The sequence below is a fragment of the Bos javanicus genome, chromosome 12 (genome assembly GCF_032452875.1).
Source record: "Bos javanicus breed banteng chromosome 12, ARS-OSU_banteng_1.0, whole genome shotgun sequence".
Lineage (NCBI taxonomy): Eukaryota > Metazoa > Chordata > Mammalia > Artiodactyla > Bovidae > Bos > Bos javanicus.
In genome coordinates this window covers 2,573,583-2,596,584 of record NC_083879.1, presented here as the reverse complement: position 1 = coordinate 2,596,584, position 23,002 = coordinate 2,573,583, and the positions used below count along the sequence as shown (strand labels likewise).

The 23,002-nt window shown below is 38.1% G+C and overlaps 1 protein-coding gene and 1 long non-coding RNA gene across 8 annotated transcripts in view; one reads left to right on the top strand and one right to left on the bottom strand.

Annotated features, from left to right (window-relative positions):
• Positions 1–23,002, bottom strand: part of DIAPH3 (diaphanous related formin 3) — a 562,435-nt gene that overhangs the window by 294,164 nt on the left and 245,269 nt on the right. For all 7 annotated transcript variants that reach the window (XR_009739822.1, XM_061434429.1, XM_061434430.1 and 4 more), the window contains 2 exons: positions 12,312–12,407; positions 787–881 (listed from right to left, as the gene is read on the bottom strand). Coding sequence is in view for 6 of the 7 variants with exons in the window: in XM_061434429.1 (XP_061290413.1) it covers positions 787–881; positions 12,312–12,407 (191 nt within the window). In the remaining variant the exon portion in view is untranslated. The remainder of the gene's footprint in view (positions 1–786; positions 882–12,311; positions 12,408–23,002) is intronic.
• On the top strand, positions 832–18,426 carry LOC133258145 (uncharacterized). The gene is made up of 2 exons (XR_009739824.1): positions 832–919; positions 18,099–18,426. It is a non-coding gene; the product is annotated as an uncharacterized LOC133258145 (long non-coding RNA).

Sequence of the window (23,002 nt, the reverse complement as noted above, 5' to 3'; positions counted from 1 at the left end):
TACTTACAAATGCATTATAAAAACTACATATGCATTAAGTAGAAACATTTTAGTGGAAGAACTTGGAAATCTAATCCCAGGAATAAAGCACATACACAATCAAAAGGAATAAAGACAAAAACTATGAGAAACTGCTGGAAGAAAAACAAGCTTGAACAAAGGTTGTTGAGTTAAGTAGTTTAAAGAGTCTGAGACTTAGCAAAAGTCACTGATGGAATTATATATTTACACCACATTTAGAAGACAGGACGGAAAAAACCTAGAAGTTCCAGCCTTCTGAATGACTGAGAATACTATGCAAACAATTTCTAGTATTCATGGAAACACAAATGACTCAAGTAAGGGTTGTTAGTAACAGTAATTCTAAATAAAGAGAAAACTCCCTCAATCTTCTTTACCAAACAAAAATACAACTTTATAAGTCATACAAGCCCAAGTCATGTATGACTTTATAAGTCATACAAACAAATTTAAATTAGCATATTATTAGACTTAACTGTAAAAAAAAATACATATATGTAAAAGTAAACAATCTGCCTTTCAGAAACAGTCATTTAAAATAACTGAAATGTAATCATTTGATAGCATTATATTTAGTTTGCAGTTACAAGAACATGCAAAGCTCTATCTCCTGGCAACGCAGAACTTATGCTAAAAGTAATTATGCAGCGAAGATTTTCCAGTTGAATGATTTGGTTTAATAATTTTGCTTCACTTACAGATTTCTGCTTAATGAGAAGCCTGCAATGAAATATAGGAATTTAAGCTCTCTGTCTGTTTGTTTACCTGAATCATAGACTCTGCCAACTGTGTTTCATCCACTTCCAATATCATCATTTTGATTTCCTCGTATGGCACCCGGAAAGAGCTCAGGAAGATTGCTAAGAGGAGGGGAAAAAAAAGAGCCATAGTAAAGAAGGTAAGAAAAGAATATTTTTTTAATTTATTTATTTTTAATTGAAGGATAACTGCTTTACAGATGTAAGAAAAGAATCTGAGATGTACTTCTAAATATAAAATAAAAAATGATTCATAAAAAGAGAAATTTTAAATACTCAATATAACTACTGTGGAGGAATCTTTCAGTAACACATTTCTTACTCTTCCTCAGTTTTAGAACTACATTTAAACAACAGTTCTATATTATTATGTTGGTTCTGAGGATGATTTTTAATCCTTAGTTACTAGCCTAATATAGGAATGTGCCAATTTTGATATGATTTTTTAAAAACTGAAATGGATTAGTACACTATAGAGGTATCATATTGTAATGAAAAGAACCATAAAACCCCAATATGTACACATAATATTTATCTAGACGTGTGTGTTATTAGTCTACATAATATCTTCTGCCCTTACTAAATAGTTTAAAAAAGTTTTTTGTTTTTTGTTTTTTTTTCCAGAAAATTGTTTAACATATGACCCAGCAACCCCACTACTGGGCATATACCCTCATGGAACCATAATGGAAAAAGACACATGTACCCCAATGTTCACCACAGCACTATTTACAGTAGCCAGGACATGGAAGCAACTTACATGTCCACTGACAGATGAATGTATAAAGAAGTTGTGGTACATATGCACAATGGAATATTCCTCAGCTATAAAAAGAAATGCATTTCAGTCAGTTCTAATTAGACGGCTGAACCTATAGCCTATTATACAGAGTGAAGTAAGTCAGATGGAGAATGACAAATATCATACATTAATGCATATCTATGGAATCTAGAAAGCTGGTACTGATGATCCTATTTTCAGGGAAACAAAGGAGATGCAGGCATAAAGGACAGACTTTTGTACACAGTGGGGCAAGGAAAGGGTGAGACGATTTGAGAGAGTAACATTGAAACAAACATTTTCAGATATAATAAATAGCTAGTGGGAATCTGCTGTATGATTCAGGGAGCCCAAAGTCAGTGCTCCGTGAGAACCTAGAGGGGTGGGGTGGGAGGAGGCAGAGGGAGGTTCAGGAGGGAGGGGACACATGTACACAAATGGCTGATTCATGCTGACGTATGGCGGAAACAATCACGATATTGTAAAGCAATCATCCTCCAATTAAAACAAAAAAACTGCTAAGCAGTGCACAACACTTTTACAAGTCATAAGAGCACCCTCATGTTCAGACAATATGCCAGAGAAATACATTCTGCATAGAACTAAAGCTTAAATATGCAATATTAGAACACAAATTTTAATGGAAACTATCCAAATGGACTAGAAGGGATAAAATGGTATTATTGAGAATTCAACATTATTTACATTTTTTATACCTCACATGGGCTTCCCTGTGGCTCAGATGATAATCTGACTGCAATGCAGGAGACCTGGGTTTGATCTCTAGGTGGAGAAGATCTCCTGGAAAAGGGATCTGGCGCCTCTGTCCGTGGAATTCTCCAGGCAAGAATACCAGCAGCTATCCACTATTCTTCCACTATCCACTGCCATATACATCCACTAATTCCATGGACAGAGGAGCCTGGTGGGTTACAGTCCATGGGGTCAGAAAGAATCAGACACACTGATCAACTAACTCACGCCTACCTCATACATCTTACATACATACATGTTCAAACCCAATGATCTTCTCAAAAGTTACTGAAGTGTATAAGAATATTTTCAGAGCATTAGATTTAATGTTTTACTGGTTCCCCCTTATTCTACTACTATTGTTTCTTTTCTCCAGTGATAGATGTTACTTCTTGAACACACTCAGACCTCATTACCACTACCCACTACTTTTATATACCAAACTTGTTATCATTTATTTGTAGGTATTTTCATATAAAAACACTATTTTTCATGAAATTGAGAAAACATGATGCTTCTTTCTCGGAGTAAGACTATATTCCTGAGGATACCATGGATCAACTAGAGATGAATAATAAGAACATCATTTGTGTTCTTATCATCAGCTTCATTCACACATATTGAACTCAACAGTTATAAATGTGGGATATGCTGCTAGAAATAATAATATGTATAATCTTCAATAATGCAAGAACAAGAAGGAACAAATGAGCTAAATGATACTGCAAAAGAGATTTCTGGAATTACTAAAGGATAACCCATTAGTAGACACCAGAAAGCACAAAAATATTATATGATCTTAAAGAGATAATTAATGAATAACTGAGAGGGAATAAAATCTAAATCTATACATCATGAATAAAGCAAGTTGCATATGATCCTAGGATTAAATGTAAACATTAATATGAAATGAAGTGAAGGTCGCCCAGTTGTGTCCGACTCTTTGTGACCCAGGCCAGAATTCTCCAGGCCAGAATACTAGAGTGGGTAGCCGTTCCCTTATCCAGGGGATGTTCCCAACCCAGGGATCAAACCCAGGTCTGCCACATTGCAGGCAGATGGATTCTTTACCAGCTGAGCCACAAGAGAAGTCCAAACATTAACATTCGAATACTAAAAGAAATTGAACATGGAAAATTAGCTCATTTATGATTATAGAATTTACTCATAATAATCAATGAAAGAACATATGAAAAGACTTATATCTGACAAAATAAAAAGAAAACACTCATGTCAAATTACCTAAAACAATGGGATGAATGTGCCTCAAAATTCAGAAGGCTTTTCCCCAGTTCATTCAGAATACAGTGAGGTCCAAATAGAAAAATGAGAAAAATGTATGATAACTCAAAACAGCAAGAAAAAATGACCAACGAATAATATGTAATTTGTTAAACATCAGAAATAAGCAAACTGAGAAGGTAAATTGCTAAGATATTATCTGGATTGCAAGTTTAGAAGGATTAGTAAGATTAATCACAATCCTTAAAACTCCCTTTGAGAAACAATAAATTCTATTTGAAACCTAACTATGGACACAATAACAAATTGTAGAAAAGGTTTTAACATTAAATAAAAAGATTAAAAGGATCAACAGATAAGGAAGTTGTGGTTCAGTTCAGTTCAGCTCAGTTGCTCAGTTGTGTGACTCTGTGACCCCACGAACTGCAGCACGCCAGGCCTCCCTGTCTATCACCAACTCCCAGAGTCCACCCAAACCCATGTCCATGGAGGGATGAATCTGAGTCAGTTGCAGGGAGGTAGATAAACCTAGAGCCTGTTATACAGAGTGAAATAAGTCAGAAAAGGAAAAACAAATATTGTATATTAATGCATAATATGGAATCTAGAAAAACACTACTATTTACAGAGAAGAAATGGTGAAGCATTCATAGAGAATGGTCTGGTGGCTACAGTGGGGAAAAGGGAGGGTAGAAAAACTAAGAAAGTAGCATTACCATATATACACTCCTATCTAGTAAAATGGATAACTAGAAGGAAGCTGCTATATAACAGAGGGAGCTCAGCCTGGCGCTCTATGATGACCTAGAGGCATGGAATTGAGAGAGGCTCAAGAGGGAGTTTTTTATTTTATATGTGTCTGATTCTTTCTGACCCCATGGACTATAGCCTGCTAGGCTCCTCTGTCCATGGAATTCTCCAGAAAAGAATACTGAGACTTGCCTGGAGAATCCCATGGAGAATTCCATGGACAGAGCAGACAGATCCCTTCTCCAGGGGATATTCTGAACGCAGAGATCGAATCTGGGTCTCCTGCACTGAAAGCAGAGTCTTTACCATCTGAGTCACCAGGGAAGCCCATACCAGGTATAAAAAATGTAAAAAATGTTGAATTCTCAATAATACTTTTAAATTTCATAATAAAAAACTCTGTATTTTATATATATATAAAATTGTGACTGACTTGTGATGATGTACAGCAGAGACTACCACAAAATTGTAAAGCAATTATCCTCCAATAAAAAATAAAGAGTATCTTTAAAAAAAAGATTAAAAGGAAAGAATTACATGGAAGCATAACATAATAATTGAGGGAGAAATAAATCATAGTTTTTATTTCAGGCGGCATGGCAAAGTGGAGAGAACTTTGAAATGTTTTTTAAAAGTTATTTTTACTTTAATCTTTAAATCCTTTTCTGATCTATCCCAAAAGAAAGGAAATTAGAAAACCTGGAGAAAATGAAAAAAATACTTAAAGAAATGAAACGAAAGTTTGAAACATTGAGCAGGAAACAAAAGAACTGTATTATAAAGAAACAAGTATTTGAGGGAGAAAAAAAAATCTTTAAAAATATGCATATCTAGCTACTGAAGTAGAAAATTCATATGGATTAGACATCAGATAAAGAGAAAACAGGTAACATAAGCAGAGATGTTCTCCAAACCACAAAGACAAGGAGATGGAAAAATACTAAGTTAAGAGACATGGAATACGAGTATGGACACCTACAAATGTCGTCTTGGAGTTCTGGAAGGAACACACACACACACACACACACACACACACACCAGGGAAGAAGCGTATTTAAAAAGAAAATGTCACTTTCCAAAATTTTAGAGACAGACAAATCATCAGAACAATGAAGCTAAACAAGTCCTAAACACGGTATTTTTTTTTCTTTAAAGCTACACTAGCTTCTTGTAAAACTCCAAGTATTAGAGGGGTGGTAGAATGGGAACATTCAAAAGCTCTGATATTGGAAGAGAAAACTGGTACAAATGCAGAACCGGTATATACTTATAGTAGCAGTTGTTGTTGTTCAGTTGCTAGGTCATGTCCAATAGACTACAGCCTGCCAGGCTCCTGTGCCCATGAGATTTCCCAGGCAAATTTCCTTCTCCAGGGGATCTTCCCAACCCAGGGATGAAACCCATGTCTCCTGTATTAGCAAGCAAATTCTTTACCATTCCAGGGAAGCACTATACTCAAAGTAGAGGTTACCAAACTTTTTCTATAAATGACCACATTGGTAAATATTTTAGGTTTTATGAGCCTATACAATCTGTCACAGCTACTCAATTCTACCATTGCAGCCCCAAAGCGGCCATGCTGCTGCTGCTGCTACGTCGCTTCAGTCGTGTCCGACTCTGTGCGACCCCCCAGAGGGCAGCCTACCAGGCTCCCATAGTAGTAATGAATGTGTTAGCAGCTCAGTCACGTCCAACCCTTTGCAATCTCATGAACTGTAGCCCACCATGCCCCTCTATCCGTGGAATTCTCCAGGCCAGAATACGGGAGTGGGTTGCTATTCCCTTCTCCAGGGGATCTTCCCAACCCAGGAATCTAACCCAGGTCTCCTGTGGGCAGATTCTTACTGTGTGGCAAACGATTAAGTTTACCCAAGTGAGGTCTGGCTCCTATGAGGTACTCTGTAAGCCCTTGGAATGTCCTACTTAGTAAGAGTGTCTTTGTTTACTAGGAGCTTTGGGCCACAGCCTATTAGCCTGAACTGTGGAGGGTCTGGAAACTAAGGTCAAACATATGGGGGAATCAGCTATATCAAGACCCAGTGCAAACTAAATACCAAGGCTTGGGTCCCTGCTGGCAATAATCTGTGAGAAGTGTCCCCCATCACTGCTGGGAGAAGCCAGTGCTGTCCTTGTCACCAGTGGGAGAGGACAACTGCAACGCCATGCTTACAGCTCTCCTGGACTCGGCCCCATGGGCCTCTTCCTTCTTGCCGTTTGCCCCACGGGCCTTTCCCTCTGTATCACTTTGCTGTAATAACCATGAGTAAAACAGCGGTCAGTCAATTCTATGAGTACTTCAAACAAATTATCAACCTTAAGAGTGGTCCTAGGGACCCCTGAACTTGCCACTGGTTTCAGTAGTGACAGCAGCCCTGGGAACCCCCTAACTTTGCAGATGAAACACCTCTATGATCTCACTTACACAGTTATCTAATCATATAAATATAAGCAACATTAGTTACCCATGCTATTTATAACTAATAATACATGTTTAACAATAATATATGAAAGACAAGTTAAATTTGAATAGAAAAATCAACTTTGCAGATAGATATAACTTACTTAATTTTCTTCTATATTTGTAATTCATCCACTACTTTCAGGTATTATTCCATGATTAAAATAACATATATTTATAAAGACTGAAATATGGGGGGGGGTTTTTGCTTATGAATAACCTTTTGGGAAAACATTTGCCATAACTAAGGGCAAGAATGGTAGAATGGATATGAGTTTGGGTAAACTCCAGTAGTTGGTGATAGACAGGGAGGCCTGCCCTGTTGCGGTTCATGGGGTCGCAAAGAGTTGGACACGACTGAGCGACTGAACTGAACTGAACAGCAAGTAAATTACACAAGAGCTGAAAATGAACTAATGCATAACACACAAATCAAAAGAGAAGCACAGATCTTTAAAACACTGTATTTAAAAGTTATGGAGAATAATATAAGATGTTTATTTAAAGCATCCAAAATACACATTAAACTGAATATTTTTACTAACATGCATCTTATCCCTTAAAATGTGATTATATTGATCCCAGTCGGAAGTTCTGAGTGCAGTAAAGGAGTGTAGAATGTGCAGATATTAGAACCAGTCATACATGTTTTCTGCAAGGGAACTTATAAATATTTAAACCTTTATACTAATTTCTAGGTTCCAGGTTTCCCCCCTTTACAGCTCTAATATCCACTCCAAAAAAAATCTAGTAAAGCATAGAAACTTGTAAAACTCCCAAGCCATCTCTTCATCCTAGAATGGCTAGAATTCTTTTACCCTGAACCCAGACTCGGATAAACTTCAGAAACCCAAAATATACCCACTCCAGTACTCTTGCCTGGAGAATTCCATTGACAGAGGAGCCTGGCAGACTGCAGTCCATGGGTCCCAAACAGTTGGACATAACTGAGAGACTAACACACACAACCCATTTTTAAACAAATAGGTAAATAAATCAATAGATTTTAGATCCTTCCCCAAAACTCTGTGAAATGTTTCGGTTACGAGAAATTTAAGAGAAAGTACCTTAGGCTTCTAAGTGATAAGACAGAGTCTTGTCACCATCATGTGACTCTTCTCAGAATTCAGTATCTCAGAAGACTGAATTTCATAGACAAAAACCAGCTGTGAATCAGACTATAATTACAGTAAAGATTATAGGCTGCTAAAGCCTCTTAAAGCTTAAATCATAACACTTGCTACACTCAGAGAGGGTAAGAATGATTCGAGATGGATTACATCATAATATGATGACCTGGTATAAATTCTGACCTTTTGATCTTATACTTTAAAATGTGTCTAATAATTAAATGAATGGATTCACATGCTCAGCTACAGCAACCCAAACAGTATCCATCTTTATTTTGTATTCTCTAAACAGCCATTTTTAAAATCAGCAATCTTTTTCAAGTCACTCAACTGCCATGCTACCAACAACCTACATACACTGTCAACAGAACTACTGACAAGGAGACTCTGCAGTAAAGACTAAACAGGCACATCCTGAACCAGCACGTCAACTACTGCACTTGAACCTGGAATCCTGTTTAGTATATGTGTGTAATGCATAACTAATACTAAAGAACACTGCTCAAAATACCAATCATTCAACTTTCAGATGGCTATTTAGGCTATCTTACCACAGCTAACCCACCTAAAAAGAATCATATTCAAGATAATATTTCTTTAGGACCCCGAACAAGACAATTTATAATGGAGGCCATTAACAGTTTTCAAGACAAAAAACATTCTTAAAATCACAAAGTACAGAACGTTTTGACATTATTTAAGTTACTAATCATAGGGGACTGGAATGCAAAAGTAGGAAGTCAAGAAACACCTGGAGTAACAGGCAAATTTGGCCCTGTAGTACGGAATGAAGCAGGGCAAAGACTAATAGAGTTTTGCCAAGAAAATGTAATGGTCATAGCAAACACCCTCTTCCAACAACACAAGAAGACTCTACACATGGACATCACCAGATGGTCAACACCGAAATCAGATTGATTATACTCTTTGCAGCCAAAGATGGAGAAGCTCTATACGGTCAGTAAAAACAAGACCAGGAGCTGACTGTGGCTCAGACCATGAACTCCTTATTGCCAAATTCAGACTGAAATTGAAGAAACTAGGGAAAACCACCAGACCATTCAGGTATGACCTAAATCAAATCCCTTATGATTATACAGTGGAAGTGAGAAATAGGTTTAAGGGCCTAGATCTGATAGATAGAGTGCCTGATGAACTATGGAATGAGGTTCGTGACATTGTACAGGAGACAGGGATCAAGACCATCGCCATGGAAAAGAAATGCAAAAAAGCAAAATGGCTGTCTGGGGAGGCCTTACAAATAGCTGTGAAAAGAAGAGAAGTGAAAACCAAAGGAGAAAAGGAAAGATATAAGCATCTGAATGAAGAGTTCCAAAAAATAGCAAGAAGAGATAAGAAAGCCTTCCTCAGCAATTAATGCAAAGAAATAGAGGGAAACAACAGAATGGGAAAGACTAGAGATCTCTTCAAGAAAATTAGAGATACCAAGGGAACATTTCATGCAAAGATGGGCTCGATAAAGGACAGAAATGGTATGGACCTAACAGAAGCAGAAGATATTAAGAAGATGTGGCAAGAATACACAGAAGAACTGTACAAAAAAGATCTTCACGACCCAGATAATCATGATGGTGTGATCACTCATCTACAGCCAGACACCCTGGAATGTGAAGACAAGTGGGTCTTAGAAAGCATCACTACAAACAAAGCTAGTGGAGGTGATGGAATTCCAGTTGAGCTATTCCAAATCCTGAAAGATGATGCTGTGAAAGTGCTGTACTAAATATGCCAGCAAATTTGGAAAACTCAGCAGTGGATACAGGACTGGAAAACGTCAGTTTTCATTCCAATCCCAAAGAAAGGCAATGCCAAAGATTGCTCAAACTACCGCACAATTGCACTCATCTCAGACGCTAGTAAAGTAATGCTCAAAATTCTCCAAGCCAGGCTTCAGCAATACGTGAACCGTGAACTTCCTGATGTTCAAGCTGGTTTAAGAAAAGGCAGAGGAACCAGAGATCAAATTGCCAACATCCGCTGGATCATGGAAAAAGCAAGAGAGTTCCAGGAAAACATCTACTTCTGCTTTATTGACTATGTCAAAGCCTTTGACTGTGTGGATCACAATAAACTGTGGAAAATTCTGAAAGAGATGGGAATACCAGACCACCTGATCTGCCTCTTGAGAAATTTGTATGCAGGTCAGGAAGCAACAGTTAGAACTGGACATGGAACAACAGACTGGTTCCAAATAGGAAAAGGGGTATATATATATATATAATAACCTCAGATATGCAGATGACACCACCCTTATGGCAGACAGTGAAGAGGAACTAAAAAGCCTCTTGATGAAAGTGAAAGTGGAGAGTGAAAAAGTTGGCTTAAAGCTCAACATTCAGAAAAGGAAGATCATGGCATCCAGTCCCATCACTTCATGGGAAATAGATGGGGAAACAGTGGAAACAGTGTCAGACTTTATTTTTTGGCCTCAAAATCACTGCAGATGATGACTGCAGCCACGAAATTAAAAGACGCTTACTCCTTGGAAGGAAAGTTATGACCAACCTAGATAGCATATTCAAAAGCAGAGACATTAGTTTGCCAACAAAGGTTCATCTAGTCAAGGCTACGGTTTTTCCTGTGGTCATGTATGGATGTGAGAGTTGGACTGTGAAGAAGGCTGAGCACTGAAGAATTGATGCTTTTGAACTTTGGTGTTAGAGAAGACTCTTGAGAGTCCCTTGGACTGCAAGGAGATCTAACCAGTCCATTCTGAAAGAGATCAGCCCTGGGTGTTCTTTGGAAGGAATGATGCTAAAGCTGAAACTCCAGTACTTTGTCCACCTCATGCGAAGAGTTGACTCATTGGAAAAGAGTCTGATGCTGGGAGGGATTGAGGGCAGGAGGAGAAGGGGACAGCAGAGGATGATATGGCTGGATGGCATCACTGACTCGATGGACGTGAGTCTGAGTGAACTCTGGGAGTTGGTGATGGACAGGGAGACCTGGCGTGCTGCGATTCATGGGGTCGCAAAGAGTAGGATACGACTGAGCGACTGAACTGAACTGAACTGACTGAAGTTAGTAATGCTTTTCCTTTCCTTTAAGAGGGAAGTTTCCTGAAACAACAAATACCAAAATTTCACTGGTCTAACCTCCCGGCCCCAATACCTTTCTACTTTAGACCACATGTTCAGCAGACAACAGGAACACAGGCCCCCTGCCTTACAGTTCTCACGTTGGGAGGACAATGCCCTGAGTGCAGGCAGAGCGCCCTGGAGCTGGTCCCACAGCAGGTAAGTCCTCCACGCCGCATCCCTGCTGGCACCTTCCTGGGCCCAACCAAGCCACATGGCTCCACTGCAAAGCGGCAGCTATGCACAATCAGCAGGTGCCCAGAAATGAAAACACTGCTTTTGCCAGAACAATAATTTCTTCACACTGTCCATAGGACCTTGTCAAGCTTATATCCTGTCAGGCGTACACTGCAGAAAAAGAGACAGCTCTCTGCCAAAAGTGAGCAGGGTAAGAAGAGGCTTCCAGAGCTTTCACAAAGGAGTGTCAACCCCACCTTCTCCGGACACTGCTCTAACTCCCTCCTGCATCAACAGCATGGAGGCTCATCCTCTCGCCAAGGACTGTTTTGTCCAAGTGATTGCGAAAAGCTCACTTGAAGCACTTAATAACTGAACGGCAGACTACGTTAGCTCTTCTTGCCTCTAAATTCTCCACATTTTATCCATCTTGTAGCATCAAAAAGTAATATATCCAGATTACATTATCTCAGTTCCAAACAGAAGTGTCTTTGACGCATTTAAGATGCAGCTGAAATGAGTCAGAAGCAAACCCATTTGCCCTCTTCTCCCACAGCAATTCAGCCAGGAAGACAATTCAATACTAAGTATTTAGCTCCTGTAACAGTAATTAAATCTAAAATATTTCAAGGCAGTACTTTTGAGGAAAGGCTTTGAACTGCTCAGATGGGATAACAGAATTCATTTTAATCACCATCCTTATTCCCATTAATATTCCAAACTCCTCTGTGTCTGATCAAGTATCACAAATAACAGTTTCAGAGGTACAAAAGAAAAAATCCACTACCAATTTTTTTCCCAAAATATGATGTCATCACCTAAATTCCATAATTCTTTATTGTTATATTTAAAAGAAAGACTTTAAAGGGTAGGTCTATTTTCAGTAATGGGAAATATATTTTTATTTTAAATCCCTTTCCTAGCTTTATTTTCTAATATGCATTAATCTTTTGAAGAACTTAACTTATAATTCCTTCAGGAATTATGAGTCAAAGGAAAGCAAAGTTAACTCTTAATCTAAGTGATAATAATAAAATTAACAGAAAATGAAAAAAGTCAAAAAGAAAATGACATAATTTAAAGGAACCAGTGTGTTCAATGGTGTGTTTTTCTAATTTAATTATATTGAAATCTGATACTTACAAAGGTTCTGGGCAGTTTTGGAATCTAGAAATTTAAGTTCCTTAATTCGTTTCTTAATAGCTTTCTTCTCTTCAAAATCTTCCTCTTCTCTTTTCTCTGTAAAACCAAGGATAGATCCATGTTAGGCACTGAACTGTCAGAAGATATAAACTTTGTCATGAAATAATCCTAAAAAACACATAAACAGTTTAAATCAGTTAGAAAAAGAATAGTAGACATCCCAAGACCCAAACTATTTCATATAGGGTCTGGCAGTTCTTTCCCTAAAAAACAACTAAGAGTAAATATTTAAAAGTCTAACAGAAAAAACATAAACAAAGTTGTTGTTCACTATGGAAACCAAAGCCATCAGGTGAAGAATAAGCACAGTGAGTTCATCTCAACAATATACAGTACACGATCATAAAAATAAATGTACTGACACTTGGGATAGGTTAAGGAGTTAGCTCTAAGAGTGTTAAGCAAACACTCAGAGGTTTTGTGTTTGAAACACCTTATTTATTTAAAAAGACATATAAAACTGGACAGTAGAATGTTTATAATTTGTTTTCCAAATACTTGAAAAATACTCAAATTTTAATATTCAGCCTACTTTATCTGAGCTTTTAAAAATCAGCAAATGTATTTAACCTCTCTGTCCTTGCTAAAAAATAAGTAAGAGAATAAATACATCCTGCTGAACAATATATGGACTGTGATTACAGCACAGTACATGACAGTCAAGGTTAACAGCTGTTAACCAGTAAAGTGATCCTGTCCTGGTTCCTCTCCTTTGTACACATGGACAGCACTTCTGACGAAAGTCATTCATCTAGACAAAATCAGGATCTCGAAAACAAAAAACGGACCAAATCGTTTAGCTAGATGTGTATAAATAAATCACTAATGTTGAAGAAACTTCAAAAACAATCTTCATATATAAGATAGCACATTATAATTAGATTTTTGTATATCAGAAAAGCATTATAATTACATGTTTGGGTCCATAGTGTGAAACAGGGATCAAATTTTATGTTTTTCAAAATGTTTATTAACTAATTATCTCTATCATTTTATGAATAATCAACCATCTTTCTCAACTGATTTTACATTACACTTTTAGTCTATATTTGCTTTCCTGGACGTCTAATTCTGCTCCACGGTTCCACATACTACTCTTGGGCTACTATCATCCCGCCTTCAGCACTGTAGGATTTATGATATATCTTACTAATTGGCTGTTCAAATTATTTTTCTTTTTAAACATTCTTCACTTTTTTCATTTATTTTCCACATGAACCTAAGAGCAATCCAAAGTTCTAAAAATAAAATCCATTTGAATTGTATTTGAATTGTAAGGCATTCGTGAACAGATTGAGGTAAATCTGATATGTTGACAATTTCCAAACTTCCTAATCATGAACATGACATCTGTCTATAATTTTTCAACTTAACACAGCATTCTGCATAGGCATCCTGCATACTTATTGTTAATGTCAGGTGCCCTAAGTATTACACTCCTAGGTCTCTGGACATACTGATTAACTCAAACTTTCCCCACTATACTTTGTTACTAGTTACTGGTAGAATATAGAAATTTTGTTGAATTTTGCATGTATGTTTTATAGTCATTCACTTTACTTATTTATTCTTTCATTCAAATAAGTATCTACTAAGCACCAACTAAAAAAGAACATGCTAGACAAAACGGACATGTCTTGGCCTCAAAAAATTTAAGAACCAATCCAATTAAAGTACATACGTAGATATATCTACAGTGTTTGGGTAAGAACCACAGGAGACTAAAGAAGATTAACTCATACTTTTAAGGGGTAGTCTCTATGGAATGAATGATATCTAAACAAAAGCTAGAAAGAGAAAAGGAATTAGGCAAGTGAGAAATGTTTGGGGTGGGAGAAGGAAGGACACAGATTATGGAAGGATAGTGATTCAGGTTCTGCGAGGGCACAGAAACAAGTAAGATAATAAGAACAAAGAATATTGGGTGGAAATAAATGGCACCAGAATATGTGAGACCTTTTAAGCATTACTTTGTCAACAAAGGTCCGTCTAGTCAAAGCTACTGTTTTTCCAGTAGTCATGTATGGATGTGAGAGTTGGACTATAAAGAAAGCTGAGAGCAGAATTGATGCTTTTGAACTGTGGTGTTGGAGAAGACTCTTGAGAGTCCCTTGGACTGCAAGGAGATCCAACCAGTCCATCGTAAAAGAGATCAGTCGTGGGTGTTCACTGGAAGGACTGATGCTGAAACTCTAATACTTTGGCCACCTGATGCAAAGAGCTGACTCATTGGAAAAGACCCTGATGCTGGGAAACATTGAAGGCAGGAGGAGAAGGGGATGACAGAGGATGAGATGGTTGGATGGCATCACCAACTCAATGGACATGAGTCTGGGTAAACTCTTGGAGTTGGTGATGGACAGGGAGGCCTGGCATGCTGCAGTCCATGGGGTCTCAAAGAGTCGGATACAACTGATCAACTGACACAACTGAGCGACTAAACTGACTGACTGAAGAATTCTGGCTTTTCTTAGAGCAACGTGAAGCCACTGAAGTCTTAAGCATGAGAGAGACATCAAAAGAACTATATTTTAGAAAACAACGCAGCCCACTGCCGGTGAATTGAAAGCCTGGCACAAAGTAACAGTAGAAGGGCAAGACAGAGGGGAGTGGTAGCAATCCACGAGAAATGGGAACACTCTTATTGCGACTGCTCAAGTCACAAAGCTTAAAGTCACCCTTCTTTTCACCAACCCCTAACTACATCTAGACCAAGAGTGAATCCTGTCAATTCTAACTCAAAATATTCACTAAAATAAGCACCCCTTACTGGATCCCTGGCTACTACATTCCCCCACACTGCTTGTAGCTACTATCCTTTCTCACCTGTATCACAACTGCTTTCTAACTAGTCTCCCCACTTCCAAGTCTGACCAGCTGCAGTCTCTTCAGGACACAGAGCGAAAGACTCCTGTTAAACCCCAGCAGCACAGGTGTGCTCCCTCACACAGACCAGCACGCGTTCCCGCCTGGTGTGCCCCATCACCAGCGCTCTGCCTGGTTCCTCCTCTGAAGCCCTTACTCCCACATAACATGAATTTGATATCGTCTCTCTCCCTGCATGAGAAAGCAAGCTGTTAGAGGCAGTTACTTTGTTCACCAGTGTATACTTAGCCCCAAGCCTGGAACACAGCAGGACCTCAGTAAAGCTCTGTTGTATGTATATGCGCATGTACCTGTGTACCTGCAGACTAATGGAGAAAGAAAGGGACCCTCAGGTTTAAGCAATCAGGCAGATGATGACTGAGCAACAAATGAGGAACATTTTTGACCCAGTCCAGTTTTAAACATGTGCAGTTTGAGGAGCTCTTGTACTTCCACATGTCAAGAGGTAAAATGTATCCATCCTAGTAATTATTTTACTGGTTGTCATAGGTTATCCAGGTATCAGCAAATAACCGCACATTCATCTCCTTATTCCTAGTATAGAAGTCTTTTCCTTGTCTTTTTGTATTGGTTAACATTTTCAGATGAAGGATAGTAAAAATTTTATTAGTGGAGTGCCTTTCCTTAACCTCAACCAATGATAATCCTTTACTTTTTAGAAAATGTATACATTTTATCTTCCTACCTTGATCCTCAACTAAAAGGCTTGTCTCTACATTTTTAAAAATCAATTTATTTCTCAACAGCAGTAACCTATCACATTCTGAAATATCTTCTGGTCTACATAAAGAAAAAAGTCAAATAACCTTAAATTTTAAATAATATTGACTGAATATCTGCTAGGCATTACACTGAACAATTCCTGATGCACTTGCTTATATAACTTACATAAGAGTAATACTACTTCTGTGACTATTGTCATCATCATCATAATCATTGTGAGAAAAATAATGCTTGAGGTAAGTATCTTTAAGCAACAGATCTAATGAAAGAATGAAGGTCACTACACTTTGACTCAACCTTTCTACTAGTTGCAAAATATGTTAGATGTCACATTAAAAAAAGTTTATCTAGCACTCTTCACTACTTCAACCTGCAAATCAGAAACCGAGGCCACTTCAATTTTTTTTTTTAAATAAAAACAATAAATTAAACTCTTGTGGAGTTTAATGTATCAGCATACACCATGCAATGGACACCATGGCTTTCTCCTCTCTTCTCTGCTACCAGATAGTCAAAGGACGGCTGGGGAAAGATGGAATGGAAATAGAGTAAAGAGACAGGAAGAAAATGAGTTTCTAAACTAAAAAGAAATTCATTAAAAAAAAAAAAAATAGGATTAAAAAAAAGATACAAACCCACTTACATAGTTATGAAACCAGATAATCAAGTCTATTATCCAAACAGACTGATTTGGTTAAAATCTTTCATGCCGAGAAATAATGAGAAGTACTGCTGTGGGGGAAAAAAAACACACACAGCCATATCATGAACTGCCTCAAATGAGAGTAAAACCAGTGAAAATGTTTATGCAAAGGTCACTGATAAAGCAGGATATACATGTTGCCAACAATAAGGATGCGTTAAAGAGAAATATGGGATCACAAAGAGTCAGGCACGACTGAGCGACTAACATACAAAGACAAATAAGAATAAAGGAGGCTATTAGTAAGAATGAAAATTTTCACAAAATCCAGTTACCCATGCTGATGGTAACTCTGTCGAATACTAGCCAGGAGAGTGCAGGGTTCTGCAGGGAACTTGAGCTTGGGATCCCAGTGCCAGAATCTGAAACCTGGCCCCTGAGGGCCAGACAAGAAGCCCACTGTGGCTTACATCCCTGCCCCACGGGCACTGCCCTCTAAGGACTTGTGAGAATGAAGGGAAATAATCATTACCTTCCCGAAACCATCCCCCAACCCCTGCAGTGACAGAGAAATGAGGGGCAAGAAACAGAGTGCATGACCGCAGCTCAGGAGCCCAGAAGCCCAGAGGAGAGCACCTTTAGACACTCCCCGCCTACTGCTGGCGCGCCTTCTGAAGCCAGGACCAACACCCTTTCTCTAAAAGACTGGCTTTCCTCAAGTATGAGTCAGGATGTCAGATTATTAATGCCATCTATATTTGTGATGTCGCTTTTTTGCCATTAGAAGTCTGTGTTTGATCTCATTTCCTAGAGATGTCGAGTAAAGCTGCATTTTTCTGAGAAGATTAATCCTGTTCACGAATGGTTCTGATCACTAACACAACCTACGCCACCTTTCATAAGGGTTTATGTCAGAATTAAGTCAAAGACGACAAAGCTTTCTTTGTTGCCGAGAGCCATGAACTGAAAAAGTCTTTTTTAATTATATTTTCTCTTTATTCTTTTTTTATTTTCAAAGTTTCAAAAATAGCTGCAAAATTATATAAAGAATCTCCTTTCAAAATCTCTTCTTTCATACTACATTTTCCGTTAAAAATCATAGTTCCATGGTACATGGTTATACAATTTATTCTAGTTCATTTTACATTATGTTCTAATCAGATTGATTAAAAATGTGACCTTTTTCTTTATGTGGAGTAAGATTCCACATAAATTTTAAGGTTCATTTATTTAAGGTATAATTTAAGGACTGCAGAAAATTCTAGAATATGCAGTTATAAATGTGTAAGTAGCTAGTAGAGGCACAAAATATAACAGTTTTCTACTTCTATAATTGAATATTTTAAACAATAAATGCTACTAATAATGTTTTATTCTATATATACATATAATTTTTTTATTTGTTAGTGCTTTCTGGTTATTCTATCTTATGACAATTTGTCTTTAAAGTACTAAGCATTTTAATTTTTTTCTAGTTTTCATTTGCTGCTAAGTCACTTCAGTCGTGTCCGACTCTGTGCGACCCCAGAGACGGCAGCCCACCAGGCTCCCCTGTCCCTGGGATTCTCCAGGCAAGAATACTGGAGTGGGTTGCCATTGCCTTCTCCAATGCATGAAAGTGAAAAGTGAAAGTGAAGTCGCTCAGTTGTGTCTGACTCCTAGCGACCCCATGGACTGCAGCCTACCAGGCTCCTCCATCCATGGGATTTTCCAGGCAAGCGTACTGGAGTGGGGTGCCATTGCCTTCTCCGAGTTTTCACTTAGCACAACTGCTATTAAAGTTTACGTTATATGTTTAAATTACCATTTTTTTGTTCATTAGATTATCATAACATTAGCCTTCAGAGGATAAAAGGAAGTGCACCCGATTGAATAACCATTCTCGGTGACACTGAGAGAAGCCAGTAAGAATCATCTCAACGTAAAGTATATGACCACTGAAGCCGACCACAGCCTTCAGGCGGGGTGGAAGGTGGGGGCAGACAGCTATAAACTAGTCATCATCTGCATAACTGTGGTTGCTTTTCTTTCCAGCTTTGCTAACTACTGGCGTTTTAAGACTCCAATAAAGAGTATCAAAAATTTACAGCATCCACATTTATAGGCTCTTGAATATGAAGTTTAACCATCTCATTATATCAATGAGGAAACATGTATGAAGCCCAGGTTTTTCTGTGTCAAGTACAGAAAATATGAGTTACTTGCCCGAGGTCACAAAAAGGCCTCAGTTGTCACCAGATCCCAGACAAGAACCCTGGTCCCACACCACAGGCCCAGATCAGCTCTGGGGCAGGGGACCTGAAGCAGGAGAATAGTCTGCAACCGGCTGAGCATGGGGTCCCCCCCAGGCTTCACGGTTCCAGGTGATGGGAGACATGCAGTGGAAGTGGACCGGGGAAGGAGGAGAAATGCTTGGTCTCTTGAAAACAATGAGCAGGATTAGGGCCATGGGAAAAACTATATAGTTCCAAAGGGAGAATCAAGAGTTCACTCATCACTACTCTCACATGGCGGCTCCCTTAGGGGGAGGCTCAGTTATTCAGCCAAAAGAGGGGAATGGAATGGATCACTGAGACTCAGGGGTGTGAACTGAGAACAGATGAAAAGCTGAGAAAAGAAAGCAGATTTCTGAAAGTTACTAACATTGGAGACTGTGATAAGACGATATGGTTTCAAAGAAGACAGGCAGCTCAGAGGCAGAAGATACAGAATACATAGAAAAAAGTGAAAACCTGGAATAAATTAGTTATTTTTTCATTGGCAATATCCCCTTGGCAAAATATCAAAGTAAACACTTTGGTACTGAAAACTATAATTGTATAAATAGCTTCAGTCACACCTGATCTGTCAAACCCAGTTTTAATATTTCTAGGCACAAAGATAAATGGCTATGTATCTAAATACAAAGAAAATAAATAGGGGAGAAACAGGTTATTTTTCTATTCAAATATTAATATGACTGCCATAACTAATAAGAGCATTTTACTAGCAAAAAGCTGTCTATCTGGTAATTCAAGGCTAAGAATTATATAATACATAAGAGAGTAGCTTAAGCACTAAATAAAACCTTATAGAATGAATGATTCAACAACAGCAACCATCAAAAGTATAGCGAGTAAATACATTTCTCTTTATGTGATTAGAAGACAAGGACATAAAAAAAATTTTCTTGAAGGACTTCTCTCTGCAACTCAAGTCCTATATGGATACGGAGAAAGATTTCACTATTTATCAAGCCTTTAACTAGAGTCATAGCTAGACTTTTTTTTAAACCATGTACAAAAGGATTATTAAGGCACTGGGAATACACTTTATAAGGAATTTAATGCCTATACTTCAAAATACTTATGATTTCTACCCACTTAACTAAAAGCACTTGTCTTCCCCATCTCTTTTTCCTATATGAAAATACAAACTTTTCAAAATAAATGTTACAGAAGTGCTTGATCCTGAGGACCTCTGCGATCACAGAAATGAGCTATTTTGCTCATCTGAAAAGTATTGCCATTGTAAACTAAAAGAACCACTTCCTGTAAGTTCCCTTGTTGTAAACACCCCTTCATGACCAAAGACTTAGCAGAAAAACAAGAGTTCAAACCAAGTAAAACATCAAGTCCTTCTAAATCACATATTCAACAGCTTTTTTAAATTAAATAAGCTGTGCTACGGAGAAAAATAACCCTCTTCCCTCATAGTTCAGTTGGTAAAGGATCCACCTGCAATGTAGGAGACCCTGGTTCAATTCCTGGGTCAGGAAGATCCACTGAAGAAGGGATAGGCTACCCACTCAAATATTCTTGGGCTTCCTTTGTAGCTCAACTGGTAAACAATCTGCCTGCAATGCAGGAGACCTGGGTTTGACCCCTGGGTTGGGAAGATCCCTTGGAGAAAGGAAAGGTTACCCACTCCAGTATTCTGGCCTGGAGAATTCCACGGACTGTATAGTCCACAGGGTAGCAAAGAGTCAGACACAACTGAGTGACTTTCACTTTCCAGACAGTCAAGCCTATGTATCAGGTTATGTCTTAATGTTAACTGTTTTAATTAAATTAATTACAAATTGAGATGACTTCTGACTGAATAAACCATAGGTTATGAGGGAAAAAAATAAAAAGAATCATGAAAAAGTTAAACACTCAGCTACAAGACAACCGAAGTTCATCCTCACACAATCTTTCTTGGCTCCATCACGACTTCTCATAAAAACATCCCTAAATTGTATCCTCAAAATCTCCCCACTACAAGGAATCTTTCTAGTCCTTACCCCTATGAATTCCTTCTGAATTTTGTTGTTTCCCAGTCATGGATTATTACATGTATTCATGAAAAATATTTTTTCTAACTATTGTTTTTGCCAGTACAAGCTCCTCCCATATATCCTCTGATGATATTAGAAAGTAGAAATATATTTCTGCTAAAGAAATTACACAACAAAGACTAAAAGTTAATGCTTGACATGCTAGTGCATAAGAAGAAAATCTACTGAAGGGGAAAAAAAACAACCTATTATGAAAAGAATGAGAACTTAGTGTACATTCCTAATTTAAAAGAAGGATTAAATTCAAATGAGGACAGAGGTAATTCTGGATATCTAGCGTGGTGTAGAATGGAGAGACTTAATAAGCCAACTTATTAGTATTTGTTTACACAATGCTAAGCAACCTGGGAATAGAAAAAGTAATGATAAATTATATTAACTAAAGATAAAAAGCAATGCCATATTAAATAGAGAACAGGTCATCCCTGATGTATCAGTGTGCAGGGAAAACATGACACAGAGTTTCATCAAAATGGTCTGCAAGACTACAAAACTCAGTAGAAATGTGATCAGACATAAAAGCGATTACTCCAAAATACTGAGAAAGAATTTCAGGTTTAAGAAGCAGAATTTTACAATGAACATAATTCTATTCAGTAACAGCATGCCTACATTCTTTAGGATCTAGCAATTTTGCAAAAACACTAATCAGAGTATAGAGCATCAACATGAATTTCACATTTCAGTGTTAGAAAAATGAAGCTCTGGTACTTTATCATAAAAACCTTGGACTTGTCTCCAACTATGGACTTGGCATTGTCCTAGGAAAGGGGTATAGGTGTCATCCCCGATCAGAAAAATGCGTGTGTGTGTGTGTGTCTGTGTACATGTGCATACACAGAAGCCAGTTATGGGGAAGAAGAGATGGAGATAATACCTGGATGTTGATTTGGTTCAATTCAACCTTAATTACACAGCCTTTCTGATAGGTAATTACGCTGTCCTAATTGTATATACCCATCTCTGATAGCTCAGTTGAAAATTCAAGTTATTTCCTTGATTTCTCAGTTACTGCATTTTATTCCTCTATGTTCCAGGATGCTGCCAAGGTTCCAGATCATACTGGCCTCCAGTTACCCTATCTAAATGGAACTCCATTATTTGTCCTGTTTTCTAGAATCAACTATTATGTGCTAATTGCCTTCCCATAACCACCCCAACTTTGGACTATTATTTTTAATCTGGACTTTAGATAGTTGTGTACCTATGATATTGTCCTTTCAGGCTCGATCTCACACTGTGTAAATCCAACACAGCCATGGAGACCTCTAGCGCGTGTACACATCACTGCCCTAGTTGCAGCTCAAAGGTCCCACACGCACCGTCCCACTAAACGGAAGTGTCTAACGGAGCCTCAGGAAGGAACATACTATACTGTGACTGCGGGAACGTTTCAAAACAAGATTTCTACTTAGAGAGACAAGAAAATGGGGGGTTAGTGCTTAATGGGTACAGAGTGTCAGATGAGGAAGATGAAAAAGTTCTAGAGCTGGATGGCAGTCATGGCCATGAAACAATGTGAATGTATTTAATACCACAGAACTATACACTTTGAAATAAGTTTCATTGTAAAATTCTGTTATGTAAATTAACCACAATTTTTTAAAATAGGAAAAATTATTCAGGCTGGATTTCAAATCCTTGTTTTTCTTAAAATGTTAATTTGACCACTTCTTGATTTGAAGATGTATGTAGGAATGATTACAGTCTAAACATTTTTTTTTTTTTGCTATTTTAATGAAGGGACAGAAATCTAAGTGATTTCCAAACTCTTGAACTAGATCAGGCTGGGACCACTTATAACACAGATTGTTCCTCCCCGTTTCCCAAGAACTGGTGAGGCCACGATCGCGCTCCTGCCTACACAGTGCCCCACAGGTGTGATGGTGTAACTCCTGTCCTCCCGCACAGTGCCTCACAGGCACGACGGCCTACCTCGTCTCCAGCTGACGCAGAAAAACTGCTACCAAAGAGTCCTTCCCCTCTCACCCCCACTCTGTATTCTCTCTCCTAATTGGACAAGGAACTTAATTCTTGGGTGTTTTAAGTACCTAATCACAT